Source organism: Phaethon aethereus (assembly GCF_964289735.1).
Source record: "Phaethon aethereus genome assembly, chromosome: Z".
NCBI lineage: Eukaryota > Metazoa > Chordata > Aves > Phaethontiformes > Phaethontidae > Phaethon > Phaethon aethereus.
The window spans coordinates 60744712-60766238 of record NC_138577.1 but is presented as its reverse complement, the minus strand read 5'-3'; the positions used below and the strand labels follow the sequence as shown (position 1 = coordinate 60766238).

The window sequence follows — 21527 nt, the reverse complement described above, 5'->3', positions numbered from 1 at the left end:
ACAACTCTTCAAGCTTGAACTGATTTGACAGCTATTGTAACCACCTTCCTCTAGTATAACCACAGTGACTCACTTCCTTCAAGGTTCCTTCGTTGTCGAGCAAACTGTGTTTTCATGCTGATGTTGACCTCTTTCACTCTTGCAGGGTGCTAAACAAATAAATGTCCAAAGGTCTGGTGCCAGACGTCAGACAGTTATGACCCCACAATCCTCCTTTAGAGAGACAGAGTGTAACTGTGTGCGTTGCTTCCGAAGGGAAAAAGGCAGGTTAAGTTGCTTCCTCTTTCCAAATGTTTGGCTGAGGCATTGCGTTGTTTACAGCACACTCTTTTCACTCAGCTGCCACTACCTTCCTTTACCACTCTGGGAACATTAGGACACACGACTTAAGTGACTTCTTGTGTGTTTTATTTTGGGTTTTGTGGGGTTTTTTTCGATAACGAACATGAAGCACGTTAATAAAATGGCTCACGTTAATCACTTTGAAAAGAGAGGGCATTAAGTTCTGGAATGGAAGCAGACCAACCCCCAGCCAGGGGACAGGTCCTCACGAAGACAAACGTCCACCCAGCCACAGTGCACCAAGCCTTCCTAAATATGCCCCAGTACTACTTGTAACTGCGTAGTTTTACTTAGAAATGAGGCCGTGTTTGCCGCCGGGCTGTGATTTTACACCGAAAACTCCAGAGCAAACACAAAAACCGCGCTGCGCAGAACGGTAACGGACGGCCTGCGCTGGGCTCGCGGCCGCGCCGCTCAGGTCATGGCGTCCCTCCAGGCCGCGCCGCGCCCTGCGCCCTCACAAGGCGATAGGAGCTGCAGCCGTGCCGGGGCCCGCTCCCTTTTCGTGCGGCAGGCAGGGAGAACCCGCGCTGCCGCCACTCCCGCCGGCCTCCGGCGTCGCAGGCGGCCGAGCTTGCCTTCGCCGACACCCTCTGAACGGCCCGACGGCGTTTTCCCTCACCCCTGGCCGTGGCTCCTCCTCCCCTTGCCGGTCGGTCCCAGGGCGCAGGACTGACATCACGCTCGGGGTTTCCATCCGACCGAGGGAGGGGGGAGGCTGAGTGGAGCGGCGGTGTGATGGCGGCGGTCGGGAGGACTTAAGAAACGGTGGCGGAGCAGAGCGGTGTAGTGCCCACCCTAGTTCTCCCTGCGCCCCTCCCTGCCTGGTTTGGGGCCCCATTGTTCGAGTCGGCGAGTGAGCCTACCGCGTGGGGCTGCGAGGAGCCGGCGGCCAGCGGGAGGAGCGGCGGCCCAGGCCCCGCCGCGGCCGCTGGAGCAGCCCCCGACCCTGGGCTGCGGGACGAACCGCCCCGTGGGGCGCAGCGCAGTCTCGGGCCGGGGCGGCCCTGGGAAGGCCTGGCCGGGCCAGGCGCACGCAGGTAGGCAGAGGCCCGCCATGGCTCCTCGTCCTTTCGCCGGCCGGGAGTTGTGCGGCTTCGAAGATGGAAGGAGGGGGCGGGCGGCGCTGAGGAGATGGGGCCTGAGGCCCGCTGTCGGCCAGGGGGGCTGGATTCCTGGTGCGAGGCTGGGTTTTTAGGCCCGCTCGCTGTTTTCCGCGGAGGGAGGGAGCTGCGAGGGCCCAAATAGGCAGTCGCGGTCGAGCCGCTCTCACTGGCCTCTGCGCGGGGAGCCAGTGTCGAGCCTCCCGGGAGGCAGGAGAGTGGCTGTGGCTTTGCTCTGGCCGTGGAGGGCGCCGGGGGAAGCGAATATGGAGGACAGCGGCGGCCTTGGAGACGCTGCCAGGGATCCTTGGCCGGGAGCGGCGCCTGAGCAGGCCGCGCCGCTAGCGGAGGGCCGTCGCCGGGGGCGGGAGGCAGCCCTGGCCCGGGTTCACTCAGGAGCGCCTTGGGGGCGGGCAGAGGGAAAACGGCCGTAGGAGGCCGCGGCAGCGCTGTGCGGCAGCCACGGCTCGGGGGGTGGATCGCCGCAGAGCAGGAAGCGGGCGGCTGGGAGCAAGTTTCGTTGCTGTTCACAGTGTTTCCCGGGGTTCAGAGGGTGGTGGACCCGGAGGCGAGGAGGTGTTTATCCGCGCGGGAGGGCAGGCGGCAGAGAGCCTGCTGCCGGGCGACGCAGAGCGCGGCCTCGCGGCTGGGAGCCGGTAGTCGCCCGGCTCGCCTCCGTGGGGTCCCCGACCTCGCTTCGCGGCCCCGCCGGGGTTGCAGGGCTCCTTCCTGTCCCTTTCCCCTCCCTCATCGCCTTTGTTTGTTGGCCGGAATGGCCCGGGTATCTGAGATGGTGTCTGAGCGCTGGGCATTTCCCATCCCTGAACAAGGCTTTCACCCTCCCCGGTGAGCGCTGGATTGGGCTGTTGCATATTAGAGGAGAGCACCTCGGGGTAGGTAGCCAGCAGGCGAGCCTCTAATCTCTTTCACACTACTAAATCTGTGAGAGGCCCTGCTTTTTATCTGATTATCAGCGAGTTTATACTTGCAGGCCATTTACTGTGAGCCTAAACTTTCTCTAGCTGCATCGGATAAATCAGATCACTGCAGTAAGATGCTCTTGTATGTGAAATAATGATCATTCCTTCTGTGGGATTTTGCTGGTTTTATTTAGTGGAGACAGTTGTTTTAAACGGGACATTCTTTATCTTCCTGCCTCTACCCACAATTGGATGTAAGCATTAAGTGTGTGTCTGGAAGTCCTTCCAGTATGTTTTGTGTATTAAATACATTTTACTAAGCAGATCTTAGCAGAATGTTAATACCTATGGTTTTTACCTATGTGTTCAGGTAGGCAGTTCTTCTCACCCTGCAATGCTAAAGAGAATGTAATTTCCATAGCATTTCCTGTTCTGTGAATAGTGGTTCAGCAGACATTGCTGTCTTTATAGCACCATCAGTGAAAAGTTGCATACAGAAACATAATGGCCTATATGCTGGGACCCAACTGCAGTTGAACAAAAGGCTAAACAGGTCTTTCCTTTCATGGGTTTTGAATATTTCATTTAGTTATTTCAATTTTTAAAAGTGTAACTAATAAAAAGATGCGTTCTTCTCATGAGAATAATTTTTTCTGGTTTTCACAGACATGAGGAAAGATTTTAATTTCTTTTTTTTTTTACAAGAAAATGGTGATACAATGATCAAGCATGAACAGGTAACACACAAAAAGCTATTTTTCGGTGAAAAGCATGAGATCAAACATGATACCCCCTTCTGGTGGTAGTGAGGCCAAGTTATTTATGGTATCTTTTTAGTTGCAAACATACTTTCAAATTGTGTCAACATTTTCCTTTACTATTTTAGGTATTTTGGGAGAAATCTTGAATACCTACAGAGAACATTAAAGCAAACACACCACCTGGAAAACGTACAGAGTACCAAGGAGTGGATTCTTTATATCCACCTTGTAACCTGAGTGGACTTTGATTTACCTTTAAACTTTTTAATATTTACAATGAATGGGCACAGTGATGAAGAAAGCTTAAGAAATAGTAGTGGAGAGTCAAGGTAAGCACTTGCTCATTTCAGTTATTCTTGGCTATGTATTCTCCTATATTTTGTTTGCTAAAACTGGTTTATATTGGAACTTGGTGCCAAAGCTTCCAGGTTAGAAAGCCGACCATAGTTAGGAGGACCGACTGTGCTTTCTTACAAGTGCTTAATCTGCCTGTTACATTCATGTCACTTCAGCTAAGAACTGTAATGATCTTGTCTACACTTTACATAACAAAGTTTAAATAGTATTAAAAGTGCATCAGCATCCAATAGAATAGTATCACTCTTTCAAGGAAAAGAAAAATATCTGAAGTGTCAACAGCTGCAATATTGGATTAGAATGCTAAAGCTACTGTCTATAACGAGCAAGGGACACATAATATGTGTTGGATAAAACCCTAAGTAGACTATCACTAAAGGTGGAGTAGTAGGCTGTTCATTTTAGTTTTTGATACAGAGTACTTCATGACTCTTCCTTCTTTAGAGCTGTCAGAGCAGTATAACTGAAACTGTTAACTTTGTTTTATGAAGTGAAAGTACAGTTTTCCAGCTGTGTTTTTAATTTAAAAAAAATCAATTCTCTAATGTTGAATGCTAGTCTTCTAGCATGTGCATCATGTTCACATGTGTGGAAGATCTTGATTAGAACTTCCTTGCATCCATGCACGATGACAGCCAATTTAAATTCCAGTCGGGTGGAATTTAAGTTCTCCTTCTAGAACAGTGCTAAGGTCAAAAAGTCCCTTCCGCATCAGAAAGTTTAGATTTCTAAAACTGGAAACACAATAAATGCAGAAGGTTTAAGAAGTCAAGGTAAACTTGCAAATTAAAAGTGGTTTTAGACTTCTCTTCTAAGAGGTGGTTGTGACCATGCTGTTAGTGTACCTGACTTTCTACCCCTCTTTCTGATCACAGCCTGTTGAAGCAGTTAGCTGATTCTGTCAGTCAGAGGGTCATAAAAAAAACCCCCTATGTTCTCTAACATTCCCTATGTGGACTTTATGGAAACTTCCAGTTGTATAGAGAGAGATCTAAATTATTGCCTCAAGTGAAGAAATGCAAGAACATAATTGCCAGCTGACCAGTCAGCATGTGCTGGCTGTTAAACTTGCACGTAGCACAGTGATGGATGAGATGACGGAGTGGGAAGAAGAGGAAGAGAGAAGTGTTTATGCGCAAATCACAAGGAAATCTATGAAGAGTAAAACTAAAGAAATTTTAATAACTTACGTGTATTTTTGTGTCAAGCTTGCTGTTATGCAAAGGAACATCCGAGAAAGATAGCAAATTTTCAGTCTTGTGAATAATTTGTAAGCTCTAATACATAATAATTGTTGAAGTTTTCTGCTTCTGATGAAGTTGGTACTGTTGCAGTTAGCAAACAAATTTGGAGTTTCTTCCAGTAAGGGGCAAAATATTCCTGGTTATTTAAAAAAAAAAAAAAAAAGCCTTTTCAGGCGAGAAGAGAAACACGAACAAAAAGAATAATGTGAGCAAAGCTAGTCTTCTGAACTATAAGACCTCCGACAAACATGAACTTACCAGGGACAAATCTGAGGATTTTGTGTGTGAATTTTCTTACTGCTTGAAACAATCCACCTTGCTAAAGATATGTGGGAAAACTACTTTGTATCAAACTGTGGCTGACCATAAATACCAGTATATAAAACATATTTAAACACTCTAGCAATTCATAAGACTAAACCAGCTAAATATCATAAAGTTCCCAGCAACTTCATTAAACGTTAAGTATCAGGATGATAGATAGTACTGAAAACTTGATAACTACCTGTGAAGCAAGACTTTTTTCTTCATCTTAAATGTCCCACTGAGCACATTTTAAAGCTTTAAAAAGTTTTCAGATGCAAAAAAATATTTTTCTAGGCTTGTACCAATAGTTAACCGCATAGCCTAATTCACAGGCAGGTCTTCAAAAGCCTATTTTCATGTTTGCCACGTATTATTAGGAAACTGTTTTTGTAAATGACAGGTGCAAGCTTTCCATTTTAAATGATGGAATCCTCTTCTGTCTAGCCTAGTTCCATTTTAAAAATAATTATTGCACTTATGGAATATCTTTGTATGACTTGCCTCTGTTGTTTAGTCTTTCTTTCTTTGTAAGTTTCCAGAACTCTAGATGGCTTTTACTTGGACTGGTGTTGCCTTAGCAAGCTGTAACTACAGACAGCTGTTTAACTGTAACTTGGGAAGTGTTGCTGCATTTAGCCTTCAAACTTGGAAATGTGAGTTCTGCAAAATGGAAGTAGAGATTAGTAACAAAATAGTTTCCTAAGCTTCTAGCGGTCCTGTTCCATTCAGAATGGTAGGGAGGCAAGTGGAACAAGTGAAGAAAACAATTGAGAATTGCTGCTGGGAATAAACTGCAGAGATGCTGGAACTCTCAAGAATTGGTAGAAAAGAATCACAGAATCATTAAGGCTGGAAAAAACCTTTTAAGATCATTAAGTCCAACCATCAACCCAACACCACCATGACCACTAAACCGTATCCTGAATTGCCACGTCTACACGTTTTTTGAACACTTCCAGTGATGGTGACTCCACCACTTCCCTGGGCAGCCTGTTCCAACGCTTGACCACTCTCTCAGGAAAGTGATTTTTCCTAGTGTCTAGTCTATACCTCCCCTGGTGCAACTTGAGGCCATTTCCTCTCGTCCTGTCACTAGTTACTTGGGAGAAGAGACCAACACCCACCTCGCCATGATCCCCTTTCAGGTAGTTGTGGAGAGTGAGAAGGTCCCCCCTCAGCCTTCTCTTCTCCAGACTAAACAACCCCAGTTCCCTCAGCTGCTCCTCACAAGACTTGTTCTCCAGACCTCTCACCAGGTTCGTTGCCCTTCTATGGACACATTCCAGCAACTCAATGTTCTTCTTGTAGTGAGGGGTCCAAAACTGAACACAGGATTCAAGGTGCGGCCTCACCAGTGCCGAGTACAGGAGCACAATCGCTTCCCTGGTCCTGCTGGCCACACTGTTTCTGATACAGGCCTGGATGCTGTTGGCCTTGGCCACCTGGGAACACTGCTGGCTCATATTCAGCCAGCTGTCAACCAGCACCCCCAGGTCCTTTTCTGCCAGACAACTTTGCAGCTACTCTTCCCCAAGCCTGTAGTGTTGCATGGGGTTGTTGTGACTGAAGTGCAGGACCTGGCACTTGGCCTTATTAAACCTCGTACAGTTGGCTGTGGCCCATTGATGCAGCCTGTCCAGATCCCTCTGCAGAGCTCTCCTACCCTCCAGCAGATCAACACTCCTGCCCAACTTGGTGTCTTCTGCAAACTTAAGGGAGGGAGCAATCGATCCCCTCATCCAGCTTATTGATAAAGATACTGAACAAGACCGGCCCCAAAACTGAGCCCTGGGGAACACTGCTTGTGACCAGCTGCCAGCTGGATTTAACTCCGTTCACCATGACTCTCTGAGCTCGGCCATCCAGCCAGTTCTTTACCCAGTGAAGAGTACAACTGTCTAAACGACGAGCCGCCAGTTTCTCCAGGAGAATGTTGTGGGAGACGCTGTCAAAGGCTTTACTAAAGTCCGGGTAGCCAACATCCACAGCCTTCCCCTCATCCACTAGGCGTGTCACCTGGTCATAGAAGGACATCAGGTTGGTCAAGCAGGACCTGCCTTTCATGAACCCATGCTGGCTGGGCCTGATCCGTTGGTTTTTCTGCACAGGGCAGAAGAAATGAAGGCGAATACAGTGATACTCTAAACAGTGGCTTTGGTGACAGCTACATATCTTTGAAAATTTGTGTCACTTTACAAATTTTACACTTTCCGGGTGCAGTAAAGCCGTTCGCTTCCCTCTGATGTCTGGTGTAAACTTCTATGGCCATCATTCTGGAGTGACAGTCTTGATAACGATTAAATATAGCCTGATGTAGGGGAGCTGCCATGATTACTTTAGAAATTTAAGAGAAGCAGTGGATCACGGCTGGATTTACAAAAGTGCACAGACTTCATGGATACTGCATTATATTCTTTTATGGAAACACCATGACTTGAAAAAACTGTGGAAAGCCTGTAGTATTCTCAACAGTAGGTGGGTTGGAGAAGGGACTGATCATAAACCTTCAATTTTATGCACTGGTCAGCGTTGTGGTAAGGAATTGTTGCTATCCTTTACCCTGTGACTGGCTGTGAAGGTGAATTATTTCTGATGTGTGTGAAAGGAATGTCCAGTTTGCCATGCGCCTGCACTCCTTTCCAGCATTGCATCTATTCATCTGTCTGGTAGATGGGCAGAAGACTTTCTCTTGCTGCAGGTGTTGAGCCTGAAGATCTCTTTTGCCACAGGTGGAAAAGTGCATCTCTTGTATTTTCATGGTCGAATAACTGGCCGCACTGTTTGGACTTGCCTTGCCTATTTCAGCAATCTCTGAAGCTATCGATCAGTACTAGAACCAAGCATGATGGAAATTGTAGACTGGCATAAATACTATTACCTAATCTTGCTGGTTCATGTTCTGATTTCTGTGTAGTAATTACAGTGGCGTCTACTCTCCAGCTTCTTGTTTACTTGAAATCACTACTCTGGAATATTTTTAGGTAGCTCAAGGTAAGATATCACAGGTACTGTTTATCCGGACAGCAAATGGGTGTAGACACAAAAACGTTATAGCAATGCTCTGAGAAGCTGACTGTTAAATCAAGCAAAGCATGTTTGTATAGTGTTCTTGAAAGCATTCTGTTGTAAACTTGAATAGGAGTAAATACATTCTATTTAGATAGTAATAAGAAAGCTTAATCAGCAAGGAAGGGCAGTTACACCTGAACTGCAAGACAAGCTCCAGGTGGAACAGGGACTGCAGAAGTGAAACAGCAGTGCTAATTGAGTAACAATCCTATCTCTTTGCTTTTCCTATGTTTCCTGCAGAACAAGGTATAGAGGACTTCCTTCTCTGTAGGTAAAAAGGGATGTGCTCAGTGTAGCTTAACTTGAAAGTAGCTGGCTGGGATGTATTGTACTCCCAGTTTTGCAGTAAGCAGAAGGCAGCTGCTTACAGTAAACACTTTTACCATTCTTTACACATTTGGAAGTTGAGGTTAATAAAAGATAGTAATTTCAGTGGGTTTAATTTGCTTTGTGCATTGAATAGTCTGTGGACCACAAAAGATTAAGACTAAAGACTTTGCCAGCAGGCTCCGATTTACTATATAAATTCATACCTTCCATAGGAGGTAAAAAAAGTGAATTGAAAGCCATGACTTTAGGTTCTCGCTTTCAAGAAATCAAAGTGGGTGTTAAAACAGAAATTCCCTAAGGATATTTGTAGAATTACTCCCATGCGCTGGCTTCTTTTTGGAAGAAGTTTAATAGATAATATTAATAAAAATGTGTGTATGTAGCAAGAAAGAGCACATACATAAAAATGCACATATGTAGATGCATACTTATATGTTAGAGCACAGGAATTCTCAGATCAACAGAAGTACCTGAATTGTGAAGAAACTGTTGGTATACCTTCCTGTAAACAACTAATGGGTAAAGCAAGCTCTTCACTTCTGTTAGCAGTAATCATCTCTTTGGTTAGTAAGTTGCTATTTTTTCAGGAGTGATCTCTTAAAAAATTAAGCATACGAAAGGATGATAAAGTGTCCTAACCTAAGTTAAAAGCATCTTTTCACTTCTTTTTGGAAGAGTTCAGGTAGAATATTTATCAAAACCCAAGTGGTTTTTGTGTAGAAACCTTTCCAACTAAAAGAAGACATTGTAAATTCATGATACAGATTCTACTGTAGGCTTTGGGACGCCTGCTGGGTTTATCCAGGATCCGGTCTTTGTCTAACCTCACTGGCTGCAGATACCTGTTCCACATATTTTAGATTCAATTCCATCATTCTGAGAGTATCAAAATTTTAGCTGATGTGAGCTTTTCATATTCCTTAAGACAGAGTGAAGTATTGTGATACAGGCAGTGTGTACATCATACCTATCCAGATGTGACCCCTAAAGTGGTTTTCTTGGGATTAAATTCTATTTAATACTTTTCTCCTGATGATCTACAAGGAGCTTCTGGTAAAGACATTATTGTGTTGCCCCTGGAAACAGCTGCATGTCGAAAGATGGTCATGTGCACAACATTAGTAGACCCCTGGGGAACCAGGGGATGCCTCCTGCCTGTGAAGGATTCTTGGAACTTCTTTGTGCTTTTAAGATGTGTGATTTGTGGCTCTCTTTAAATAAAGACTTGCAATATGGTTCATAGGGCCATGAAAGTTGGTAGATGATACTGAGGGTGTAGTTTTGATACCTTTGCTTTGGGGAAAGTTTATAGTAGTGGCAGCAGGTAATAGTCTGCAGCACTGGAAATACAATGCATCTCTTTGAGTTGTTAGCCCATATCAGGCAACTGAGTTTAAATGAGTTAAAGGCTTTGTAATAGCTGAGGACAGGAAATAACACTTGGTAGCCTGAACCTCATTCTCTTTCTTCCTTCTGCTTTTTACTGGTGGTGATAAATAAGATAAAAATTCCTTATGCATCTAAATCAAATTAAATAGTTAAGATTTCTTTTTAAATAAAACTAAAAAACACTTATATAGCATTTGGATAAAGAAACTTCCTTGTGAACTTGCAATTTTAAGAGTTTGGCATGTAGTGTTCTGTTACTTCTGCACATTTTGAATGGGCTCTTCGTATTAAAATGCTTGCCTTCCTTCTGGTTTATTTTAAATAAACTTCTGGTTTATTTTAAAAATCGCCAAAAAAAAAAACCAACCTAAAAAACTAAACAGTCCACTGTCATTTCAGATGCTTTTCAAAGACCCTGCAGAAACTCCGTGACAGGATACTTGCTTTTAATCTGTTTCAGTGATCTGTTTCTTTAAGCCTGTCATCTCCCCGAAGCATTCCCAATATCATTACATAGGTATTTATTGGGGGGGATAGAAAAAAGTGGGTAAAAGCAAATGTGAAAAATTATCTCCTTGGTACTTTAATTAAGCTGTGTTGCTTTTCTTCCGAACTGGCTTATAAATAAATACTGCATTCAGCCATAAATTTGTCCGGAAGCAAAAAAGAACAGACAAACTGCGTCAGTGTGTCAAACTTCCATACCAAACCACATTTGACATATGCTGCTGTACAAATGCAACTACTTGACTCAAGGGCTAGGGGTGAGAGAGGTTTCTTGACTACATATCCTAGAAGGTGTGCTTCATAGACCTCACACCTCAGTTTATCAACATGCTTGAAACTATACTTTTTCATGTAGAAATCCCATCCTGAGAACATGCTGCTCATTTTTAGTACATATTGTTGCATGCCTGCTAACTTTGCATGCAAAGCTAAGTTTGTCATCATTGTTGTGGTTTGCTTACATGGCAGAGAAATAGTCTCACTCCAGCAGTACTGAAGAGATCATCATTATTACTTTATCCATCATGTTTGTTTCTATTTCCATAGCTTTATGATGCTCTACAGTTTTGTACAGTCTTGCATATTGCTGTCTTTGTTTAGTTTTGTCTTTGGGTTTTTTTCAGTTGATCAGAGTACAGTGAATGTAATGTAAGGTTTCTCTTCAGGAACACCTCTAAACACATAATACTGTGTTCATTTTCCTGATTTTTTTTTTTAATAAGTAATTTGTAATTTGCTTGCAGTTGGAGGAGGGAAGAAGGGTTATGTGACATACTCTCAGAAGAGGGACTTACAAAATTGTAGGAATTCCATTTTGAGTTAAGTGCCTAAAAGAGCACAAATGGTCTTCAACAGTTAATGTTAGCAAATACTGTATTTCTGTATACATTAAGTTAGCAACATCTCTGTTCTGTAGCTTAACATGCTTTGCACTGTTGTTTCCATTTACACTTCCTGCTCTAGTCTTGATAGTGTTTATAATTTCTGTTGGCTTTTGGTTTGTTGGAAGCCCATTCATCAGTGAAGAAGGTAAGAAAAAAAAGCAAGTTAGACCATAAAATATAGTTGGTTAGAAGAGGTCAGCAGTACAACACCAGAGCGAATGGAAGACATAATGTGACATGGGGGAATTGGGTAAATTTGACAAGCACAGGTCAATAGTTAACTGAGAATGAAGTCTTGTATGTTGGCTGTTTCTCTGATTTCGTTTAAGGTATGTATGAGTTTTCTACCAGAAGAATTGAACTAAGAAGTTAGGCTCCAGCTCTGGATTCTCCTGCAGAGAGATAATCTTGACTGTGTTCGGAAAGGGTGAGGGAAAGACAGGAAGCTCCAAATTTATGCTTGCTGCCTGAAAATAGTGGAGAGTTTCTCTTGCTTTCCAGTTTTAATCAGGCTTTTTTGGAAGAAGGAGAAAAGAGGATACAGATACACAGGTAAAAGTCTGGTTAAGTTGTACCCAAACTGCCTTTTGCTGAACTATTTCCAGTAAAAGCATTTTAAGCAAACGCAGTGACCCTGGCCTGTACAGGAAGTGGCAAGAAATAATGCCACTTTGCATCTCCTTTTCTATAAGAGGAACTCTGAAGAGCAGGGGACCAGAATTGCTGTTCCTGGGATAATATTTATGTAACAGCATTAGATAGCAGGTGACAGGTAGTTGTGACAGTATTCTGATCCTTGGTTGAGGAAATATTTAATGTTCCTTGTGTCCTCCCAGAACCTTGGTAATTAGTAATGCCAGTTCAGGCAATTAATTTTGTGGAGGTCAGTGGTGCTACTTTGTACTAATGGGCATTACTTATTGTAGAAGTTAGTCAAATCATGGACCCTAGCTAGACTACATGAGATAATACTTAAAGCTAGAGAAGGAATTGCTTATAGACTATGCCTCAAAAAATGTAGCGAAAATTAAAGCACCCCAGAGGCAAAGGTGGAAAAGAAGGTGACCAAGGGTGTTACGACTACCTCAAAGCTATAGTCACCCCGAATTTATGTTTTAACATCTCTATTATAGAACTTGGGTTCTATTTCTTTAATGCAAGTAAACAGTCTTGCCATGAGACAGGCTTGTTTTGTCTTTAGTGCAGCAACTATTTAAAAGTCAAATTTTAGTACAGTGTGAAACACAGTTACTTACCATTTCATTTGCAATGATAGCTTCCATTGATTATAGAAAATATACATGTTTTCTTCTTGGGTTGTATCTCCTTTCATTTTCCACTTCAAGGAAGATTAAACCATTTCTGTAATTCTGCTGATACAAGTTGTTAAAATAAGAGACTACTTGTCTTCAAGCTCTGAAAAACTTCTAGACCTCCGTCAAGCTGATGATTGTTTTTGCCTTGTTATAGCTGGCTGTTTGGGTATCCATTTCAAGAAAATGTCATCTGCACTACTAGAAATCTGTATGAAACTTCCATATGCTCTGTTTTTTCCTATGAACTTCAAAAACTCAAACCAATTATGTTTTAAAAACAAGCTTTGTAAATTTCCAGTGATGCAGGTAGGCACTGCAGTGTAATAGGAGTTTTACATGCTGTTGCCCTTTCTGAGTCACATCAGCAATGCCGTGCTCCATGGGAAAGGGGAGACAGTGTTACACCATGTAGCAGTTTAAGCACTTGCCAAAATGACTTGCAGTGTGTCATGATGCAGTGTGGAATGTGTGTGTACTAAAATTGAAAACTACCAAAATCCCTTTTTCATTTGAAATCTGTTTAGTTTTTTCTAAATTCTGTATTGATTTGGACTGTTTTATACTTCATTTTCTGGACACTAGCCTTAAGAAATACTGCCTGTTCACTCCTGCTTGTTTGTTCCACTTCTTTAATAGGCGCTTTGGAATGCTTATGATAACAGAAGCTGTTCTAAAATGCTGAATCTGTTTGCTTTATGGAAGGTACTGACACCACAGAGTGTTTGGAGAGGGCAGCAATAACAATGTCAGAAAAAGTTATTCTTGTAGAACCCGCACCAATGGGTGAATTGGTGAGGACTGTTTTCAAAGTGTGGTAGTTCATATTGCTGTTTGTACCAGTGCTTGAATTGTGTGAAAATTGCTGAAACTCAGAACAAAGGTAGGAGTACTTAAAGGGAAACTTAAGTGCCTTGTTCGTGAATTTCCCCTTTACTGTGAGGAGATGACACATGTAAATTTTCTTGAATGCATGTGCCTGTGTAAATGTGTGTACCTTTTCTTGAATAATTCCATTTCTATTCTTACTGTTTCCATCTGGCATACTAGGATTTAATCTGAATTACTGCTCATATGGAAGAGGGTCATAGGTAATCCCATGAAAGGGATTACAGATTTATATTAATTTGTAATAGCCAAGGCTTGCTAAATATGTCTGGTTTTGGGAGAAAGCAAGGCTTCTCTCCAGTATGTTTTCTTTTTTTATCTCTTAGTGCAGTGGTTTCCAAAATTTTTGTTTGTGCACTCCTGTCAATAAAAATGTTTGAGCGTGCACCTCCAATGTATGTATAGTTCACTTATAAACTGTATACATGTACTGCTGTACTAACACCTACATTATAAAAGATACACAAGAAATAAAAATTTTAAAAGAATGAGATAAAGATTAAGTAATATTTGAAAACCTTTTATTTGCTAATGGCAAAACCCTTTTTGCGATCACTAAAAAATTGTTATGAATATACTTAATTATTAAAATCTTGGTTTAACACTTAGTGATACGGTGGCTTGAAAGTATGGTTCTAAGTTCAGTTTATTTTGGTATTTGGTTTTAATGGCTGGCATAGCTGAAAAAGATACCTCACAAAGATATGTGGATCCAAATCGAAGTAGTGCATCATTGACAGTGTACAGATTTGATCGCTTTTATAGGTTACAAGCATTGTTTTTGGCAATAAAATGACAAAATGATGGAAACCTTTCCAGACATCTATTTTCAAAATGCTCTCTCCATAGCATGAGTTTCTTCTGAAAAGCAGTTTGCTTTCTCACTGTTAAAATACCACCTTCACCTGGAAAGGATACACTAAATGTGTTTATTTTTTTTAAATATTTTTTGTCTTTAAAACAAAAAAAGCAAAACAAAAACCCAGACCTCGCCAGAAACTAATCTTCAAGGTCAACAATGCTTTTGAGCAGTAAAACCTCTCTTCGTACAAAAAAAATTTATGGTCACTCTCCACCTTATTACAAAGCATTGTAAAAATTTTATGATTTAAAGTTCTTGTTTTCATAAAACTAACCACATCAATTACATCCTTTCTCACTTTGTACACTTCTGGTTTCAAATTCTTTGCTGCGATAGGTTGCCTATGGTAGATGCAGTGGCTGAATTTCATGTGTCGTGCTATCTACATCACCCTTATTAGAATCTGGTTTTTATTCTGGTCAAAGCAGCCACTCTATCAGTGGTTACACTTGCACAGTTTTTCCATACAACTTTTTTTTTTGATTAAAGAAGTCATTTACTGTTGAGAACATAGCTTCTCCAGTACCTCTTCCTTTAGTGATTCACAAAAAAGTAGTTCTTTCTGTATTTCCTCACTGAAACAGAATCTAGCAAATACCATAAGTTGGGCCCATATTAGAAGCATCTGTACTTTCATCCAACCATAGAGTAAACTTCCTACAGTGCATGATTTGTTCTAATACTTGTTACTTGAAAGCTTCGCTAATGTTTTCTGTGTGTCTTTCAACAGTGTTTGTTGACAAACAAATGAACTTCAGTTTGTCGCTATTGTTTTCCTTACTTTATTTTAGCCATTTTTACAACAGCAAGGAGTAAATTCTCCAATGGCATATGGCATTTTTGTCCCTTGCTCTTAGGTAAAAGAAGCTCAGAAGAGGCTTCTAAACATTTATCGTTAAATTTAGTGAAATGTTGTAAAGTACAGGACTGAGTATTGCATGACTTGAAAGATTGCTGGAGAAAAAAAAGATTTGTCTTTGTGTTCTTTTGGTTAGTTTTCAAATTTCTTGCTGATTGTGATGGCTTCGTATTATCATTAAGTAATATCTCAAGGCACAATATGCACTTAGGGTGAGGTTAATTGTTAACAATAGTGGATGTAAATACATATTTCAAATAACCTTGATAATTCCAATTTTTTTGGTCCAACTACTTGTCAGATCTGATTAGATTGTAATTGTTTTCTACATTGCAAAGTGGCTGACAAAAAGCTTGCAGAGAAGTAGGAGAAGTGTCAGGTCTTACCATTTTCCTGTGCGTTTGCACTCCCACTATTAGTGTTATCTTCAGTCCACCATTTCTTTGCAGGAATATTTTTAAACCACTTCCCACTTTGTGAGGGTTAGTTTGGTTAAAACTAAGTAGTATAATCCATAAATCCACCTAACCAAGTAGAAGAAAACTGCAGTATGTCACAGTGCAGAGAAAGAGAATGAAGAAGTGATTGCGCTGCTGTAACCCCTCCATGTTGTGGAGCACATACTTCCTCCAGGACACTTTACCTACCATGTGTGACCCAGGACCTCAGACACATAGACTGAGTGAGGTTGCCAGTCTCAGTCTATATATTAAACGTTTGTGAAGCTGAATTTGTGGTTTTGTTTTCCCCTGTGTTGCTGGTTTGTTGTGGTTCTTTTTTTTTCTTGTTGTTTTGTTTTTTGTGGGTTTTTTAGGTTTTAAAAAAATCTAGATAGGAGTTCCAATATTCACATACCCCCATGGGTTGTCTTGCACACCTCCTAGTGTGTGCCCCTGTCTTTGGAGACCACTGCCTTTGTGTGCCAGAAGTATTGTCTTGACAGTGAAGTGTGGTGAGGCTGGGAGAGTGAGGAGCAGTTTCACTTTCATCAACACCTTAGGGCAAATACTGCAGATAAAAGATTGGCTCCTTAAAGGATGCTAAAGCCTTTAATTAAATCCTGGCATTCTTTACATCAGTTAGCAGAAGTAAGGTCATCTTTCTCACCAGGGAGGCTGGCTTTCAAAGATACATTTTTCAGTTAAGTCCTGAGGCAGGGTGTCTCTGGATCCTGCTCATGTGATAATGAGAAGTAATGACTCATTGTTAAATTTTGTCTAGGTCAGCAATACATATGAAACAAAAATAAAAAGCCAAGTACAGATAATGTCCTAGTGATTTTACATCTGCAGAAGCAAAGTACTAGGAAAGGCTGGTCTCTGGATGTTGAATTGATATGGTGCAGGAAACTGCTAGTATCTATGCTGAATAGAGATTGAAACTGAGAACTACTACTACAATAGTTTTTGAGTAGGATTTCATTTTTACTACCCCATCTTTTCATTATGGACACTGCTTAAGAGACATGGCTAGAAAATGTCACAGAAATGTTTTACTTCTCCATTTGCTCTGAGGGGAAAGGTAGTTCTTTTTTCTCCTCTTTACCTAACACTTGTTCCTTTGTCCCAAGCAAGTCTTTGCATATTTTGGTGGCTTTCTTGATTTTTAGAAAAAATTAGATAGACCTACGTTTTTACTTTATTGCTACTGCTTTCTTACAAGTATTATTTAAAAAGCAAATAAGATGTTCCTTTATATCAGAAGTTGATTGGCAGTCTGGCAAGTTGGTAGTCTGGTTTGATGCTGGTCTAAAACTGTTTCCCATGAGAGATTAATAAAACCAAGAAAAAACCCAGATGGTAATCAAGTCTTTCTGTCTGACTTGTAGATACTTACCTTTAGAGATAAAAAAGAAGTAAGTCTTAGGCTGAAAATTTCCATTCAGTTTCTGTTTGAATAGGAAGCTAGTCCTGTTAGGCAATAGAGGCTTTTTTGTGGTGTTGATACAAAAAGGTTTCTTTTAGCTGCTTGCATTTCCAGATAGTTTGGTTGGTGAATGAGTTTTCAATTTTTTAATTCTTTTTTTTTCCCTAGTGTAGGAAAAAATTTCTGTGAGAGCAAAGGCAGTGACTTTGATAGAGGGAATGGCTGAATTAAGTTCCTTGATCTTCAGCCTTCTGACATGACACCTGAGTTTGTCAAAAATTACTTGGAATTACTACTAGTGAGTTCTTTTAAAAAATAAGAATAATAGTTCGAAATTATGATATATTAGTGTTACACATTGTGAAAGAGGAATATCATTAGAAATGCTAGACCAAACTTCTTTTTTAAGTACAGGAAAAGCAAGGATGCAGTCTGCACTCAGAAGTGTGTTATATTTTGATCTTGGCATAAACATGGTCTTTTTTGGATCTTTGAATGCAGGGACTTAAGTGATAAAAATACTGTTGTGGTTTAGCCTCAGCCTGCAACTAAGCACCATGCAGCCACTCGCTCACACCACCATGGTGGAACGGGGGAGAGAATTAGAAGAGTAAAAGTGAGGAAACTCATGGTTTGAGATAAAGACAGTTTAATAGGTAAAGCAAAAGCTGCACATGCAAGCAAAGCAAAATGAGGAATTAAGTCACTGCTTCCCATCGGCAGACAGGTGCAGCCATCTCCAGGGAAGCAGGGCTGCATCACATGTAATGGTTTCTTGGGAAGACAGACGCCATAACTACAAATGTCCCTCCACCCCTTGCTTCTTCTTTGTTCCAGTTTTATATACTAAGCATGACATCATATGGTATGGAATATCTCTTTGGTCAGCCTGGGTCAGCTGTCCCAGCTGTGTCCCCTCCCAGCTTCCCATGCATGCCCAGCCTTCTTGCTAGCAGGCCAGCACAAGAAGCTGGACTATCCTTGACTACTTAGCAACAACCCAAAACATCAGCACATTATCAACATTTTCTCATCCCAAATCCAAAACATAGCCTCACACTAGCTTCTGTGAAGAGAATTAACTAACTCTATCCTGTCTGAAACCAGGATGAATACCAATTTTCTCTCTAATTTTGAAAATATTTTTAATGCTAAAAACTGAGCACTTAATCTGTAGCTCTTACTGTATGGTGTGTGTTTTGCCTTGTGTTCCCCATCACTGTTACTGTTAGTTCAAATCCTTTAAATTTCTCAGAGGAAGCTCCTTTGATGTATGGACTGTTGAAGCTATTGGTGTGTTACAGATTATTACATGTCACGCAGTACTGCTCAGTACTGTCTAAACAATCCACAATGTGTCTTTATTGCATATGTTTATGCAGAACTTACGTATTACACCATTTCTTACATCCTTTGCAAACAAGGGTTTTAGGTTGCTGGGTCATAGTACTGTCTTTGTATAGGTTGTGCCCCCAAGTCAGCGTCATGCTGAAGCTTAGGTTGAAACATCATATGAAAGGACAGGATGAAATAAACGTGCGTTGGTGGTCCTCATAGAGCTTATCAGTTACTTGTCCTGTGGCCGGTGAACAGGAAAGGTCCTCACAATTCAGCAGAAATGAAGTCATACCTGTTAATCTTACTTATTTTTTTGTATGCGCTGGAGTTGCATCGAGACCTCTGGGAGTATGTGGTGCACATGAGCAAGTATACAAGAAGAAACTTCAGTGTAGTTTTCACACATCTATATTAATTTGGATGATTAGAGCTGAAGTAAGCTCTGCCCAACATAGACTAGTCTTGCGTGCTTGAACTCCTATAATGCCTTTTATTAGTTAATTTCAAACTATTTTTAAGCATGTATGAATACTGCCACAGCATCTTAAGATTTGATAAATGTATGAGCAAATTCTTGATGTTTCCCTAGTTTTAAAATTACTTGCTGCTACTCAGTTTGTCTTTTCCCATTTCCTTGTGCTGGTTTAACACTGTAGGATAAGAAAGCTTAGTAAGACGTTATTGGTGCTATGGCCTTTAAATTTTAGTTTTCTGGTTTTGTCTGTTCTGTGTACCAATTAGCTGTTAGTCTACAGTAGTGATCCTGCATTGTCTTTCATACGTGGTATCATTAAGGCACCCCTAAATCAGTTGTGATGAACATTAGTATTTGCTATTTCTTCTTGTTTCTTGTCATTTCTTTTCTTTCGCTCCCCATCCCTTTTATTTCTACCAGCAGGTTTGTTTTGTAGTCTTGCATTTATTAGTAGTGTGGTTGAATATTGATTTTAAGATTTTTACTCTTGTTAGTTGTTATGCAGTTGGTTTGTATTTGTCTTCTCTTCTCCAAATCAGGCCAATTTATTGTGGGAAGCAGGGTTTATGAAATAGCTCTTGCTTTCCTGGTCCTACTCATAAGCCTAATAGAAATCCCTTCCCAGAGTCCCAGCTTTTTTGGGAGCTAGTTGGTGAGATAAGGAGTCTATGTGTATTGTCTGACTATTGAATATTGTATGAATCACATCTGTTGACAGGTTGGTATTACTTAACAGAGACCTTAGATGATAGCTAGATGATCTCTTCATAAAGAAAAAGATCTGGAATTAGTCAGGATTTTTGAATCCAACTCCAGAGAACTAGCATTATCTGTTAGACTTTTTTTTGCCCCCTATTTCAATCCCATTGTTTTTGAACCTGCTACTAAATTCCTGTGTGAAAGCACATCAAGACACTTAAAATTTCCCATCAACTATGAATCTAACTGATGTGATAAGTAAACTAGATTTTTTTTTTCCCCTTTAGTCTCTCCACCATTCTCTCCTGTAGCAGGTTACATGTTTCTTACAATTTTGGCACATAGTTTGACCGAGATGGCTTACTCCAGCATCAGTTTCCCTTAGAAAAGAGGTGCTTTGTTTTGGTTGCCTCTGGCTCTATGTGCAATTGAACCTATGGTTAGCACTATATAGGGTGTATGAAATATTTTACTGCTGTATGGGAAGTTAATTACCATCCTCATGGCTTAGTGCTTTGCAGCTCTTTTTACATTTGGTAATCCACATTATTCTTGCCCTCTTTGGGCAAGCCTTGTCCTGCGTAGAAGTATTTGATTCCCTTCCCTTCCTCCAAGGTTATGTAGAATTTACACATTTTTTTCAGCTTTTTGTCACTGGGACTTGTCTGGCTGATATTTACTTGTGTCTCAAGGTTTCTCTGTGCTGAATTTTCTTCGATTTATCTTCATTTATAGTTAGTGCTGACTGCCACAGTCCCCTTGACATTTACTTATGGCACTTTGTTATGCTGAGAAATGGTGTTGGTTTATAGTGGTCTGATTTACTCAGCGTTAAAGGTAAGGTAACATTTGTGTACAAGAACACTGCTACAGTTACAGTCTTTTTGGAAGATTGTCATGGAGTGCCATTAATTTCGGGTAAACAGTTTAAACTCTGGTCATATTCTGTAGCAGGTGCCCTGCTTTATTTGGCAAGTGAGGTTAATGTTATAGCACCATGCCTGAAGTAAGCCTCTGATGACTGAAATAGGAAGTTTGGGAGCAGCCTTGTTGCTTCCCAGTTTTCCTCTAGACAGGTGCAAGGAAACCCAGCAGCTGTGTGTTTCTCCATATCTCCCCCTTCAGAACAAGGAAGCTTCACCACAGTCTGTTTGTTTCTCTTTATTTCAAAGTTGACAGTTTGCAGAGAGCTAATTGAGGTGCAGGCTACAGGAGTTTGTTTATAAATAGCTTAATTTCTTCTTTACTGGTACAGTTTTGTTGGTGTTAGCAAAAGCAGAAAGAGGAACGATTTTACTTTGTTTTCTGGTTTTAAAATGTTGTCAATTAAGTATGTTCTAGGGCAGAGGATGTTCTGTCTGCGCTCTCCCCGCACCACCCCACCTCCAGCTGGCTGTCAGCCAACTGAATTGTGCTGGCAGAGATCGGCTAGATTTTGATAGATTTAGATTTTGGTTGTATCATTTTTGATTCTGGCTTGTTTACCCTCTTTTCAATGTGTACCTAATGTGAAATTATTTTGCTCTGTGGTGGTGTAATTCCAATGTTTTTTCTCATGGTATCTTTGAAATAGGGTAGTATTAACTTAACGAGCAATCTTATTAAGGTTTTAACTCAGCTTCTTTGTGAAGTTGTTGTAGAAAACCAAATATTTGTAAGTTTGTGAATGGTCATGAAATAAATATTTCTTTTTAATTATTGTGGTTTCTAAGTATCTGGTTTAAATCTGGTTTAAAATTAATATACAGGTGTAATAATCTGGCAGCTCAAGTATATGCCAAGGAAGGCATATTGGCACAAGTCATACCATCAGTGACAATTCAGAGATGTCTGCATGGGGAATTTTGCTGCTGTTATTTTAACATAAACAGTCTGCATAGCTTTTTTTTTTGAGAGAGAGTGCTTCGAAATTACTTTTTTTTTTTTTTTTAAGGAGCACTGATCTATAAAGATTGAAATCAATCTTTTATATTTTAGTTGGACAGGTCTTTCTGGAGTAGACTTAACTGTTGAGA

General features: G+C 40.9%; 1 protein-coding gene across 2 annotated transcripts in view; it reads left to right on the top strand.

Annotated features, from left to right (window-relative positions):
* Positions 1 to 3402: 3402 nt before the first annotated feature.
* The window catches only part of CHD1 (chromodomain helicase DNA binding protein 1), a gene marked incomplete at both ends in the record, with an annotated part of 53744 nt that continues 35619 nt past the window's right edge, over positions 3403 to 21527 (top strand). For both annotated transcript variants that reach the window (XM_082013632.1, XM_082013631.1), the window contains one exon: positions 3403 to 3455. In XM_082013632.1, coding sequence (XP_081869758.1) covers positions 3403 to 3455 — 53 coding nt within the window. The remainder of the gene's footprint in view (positions 3456 to 21527) is intronic.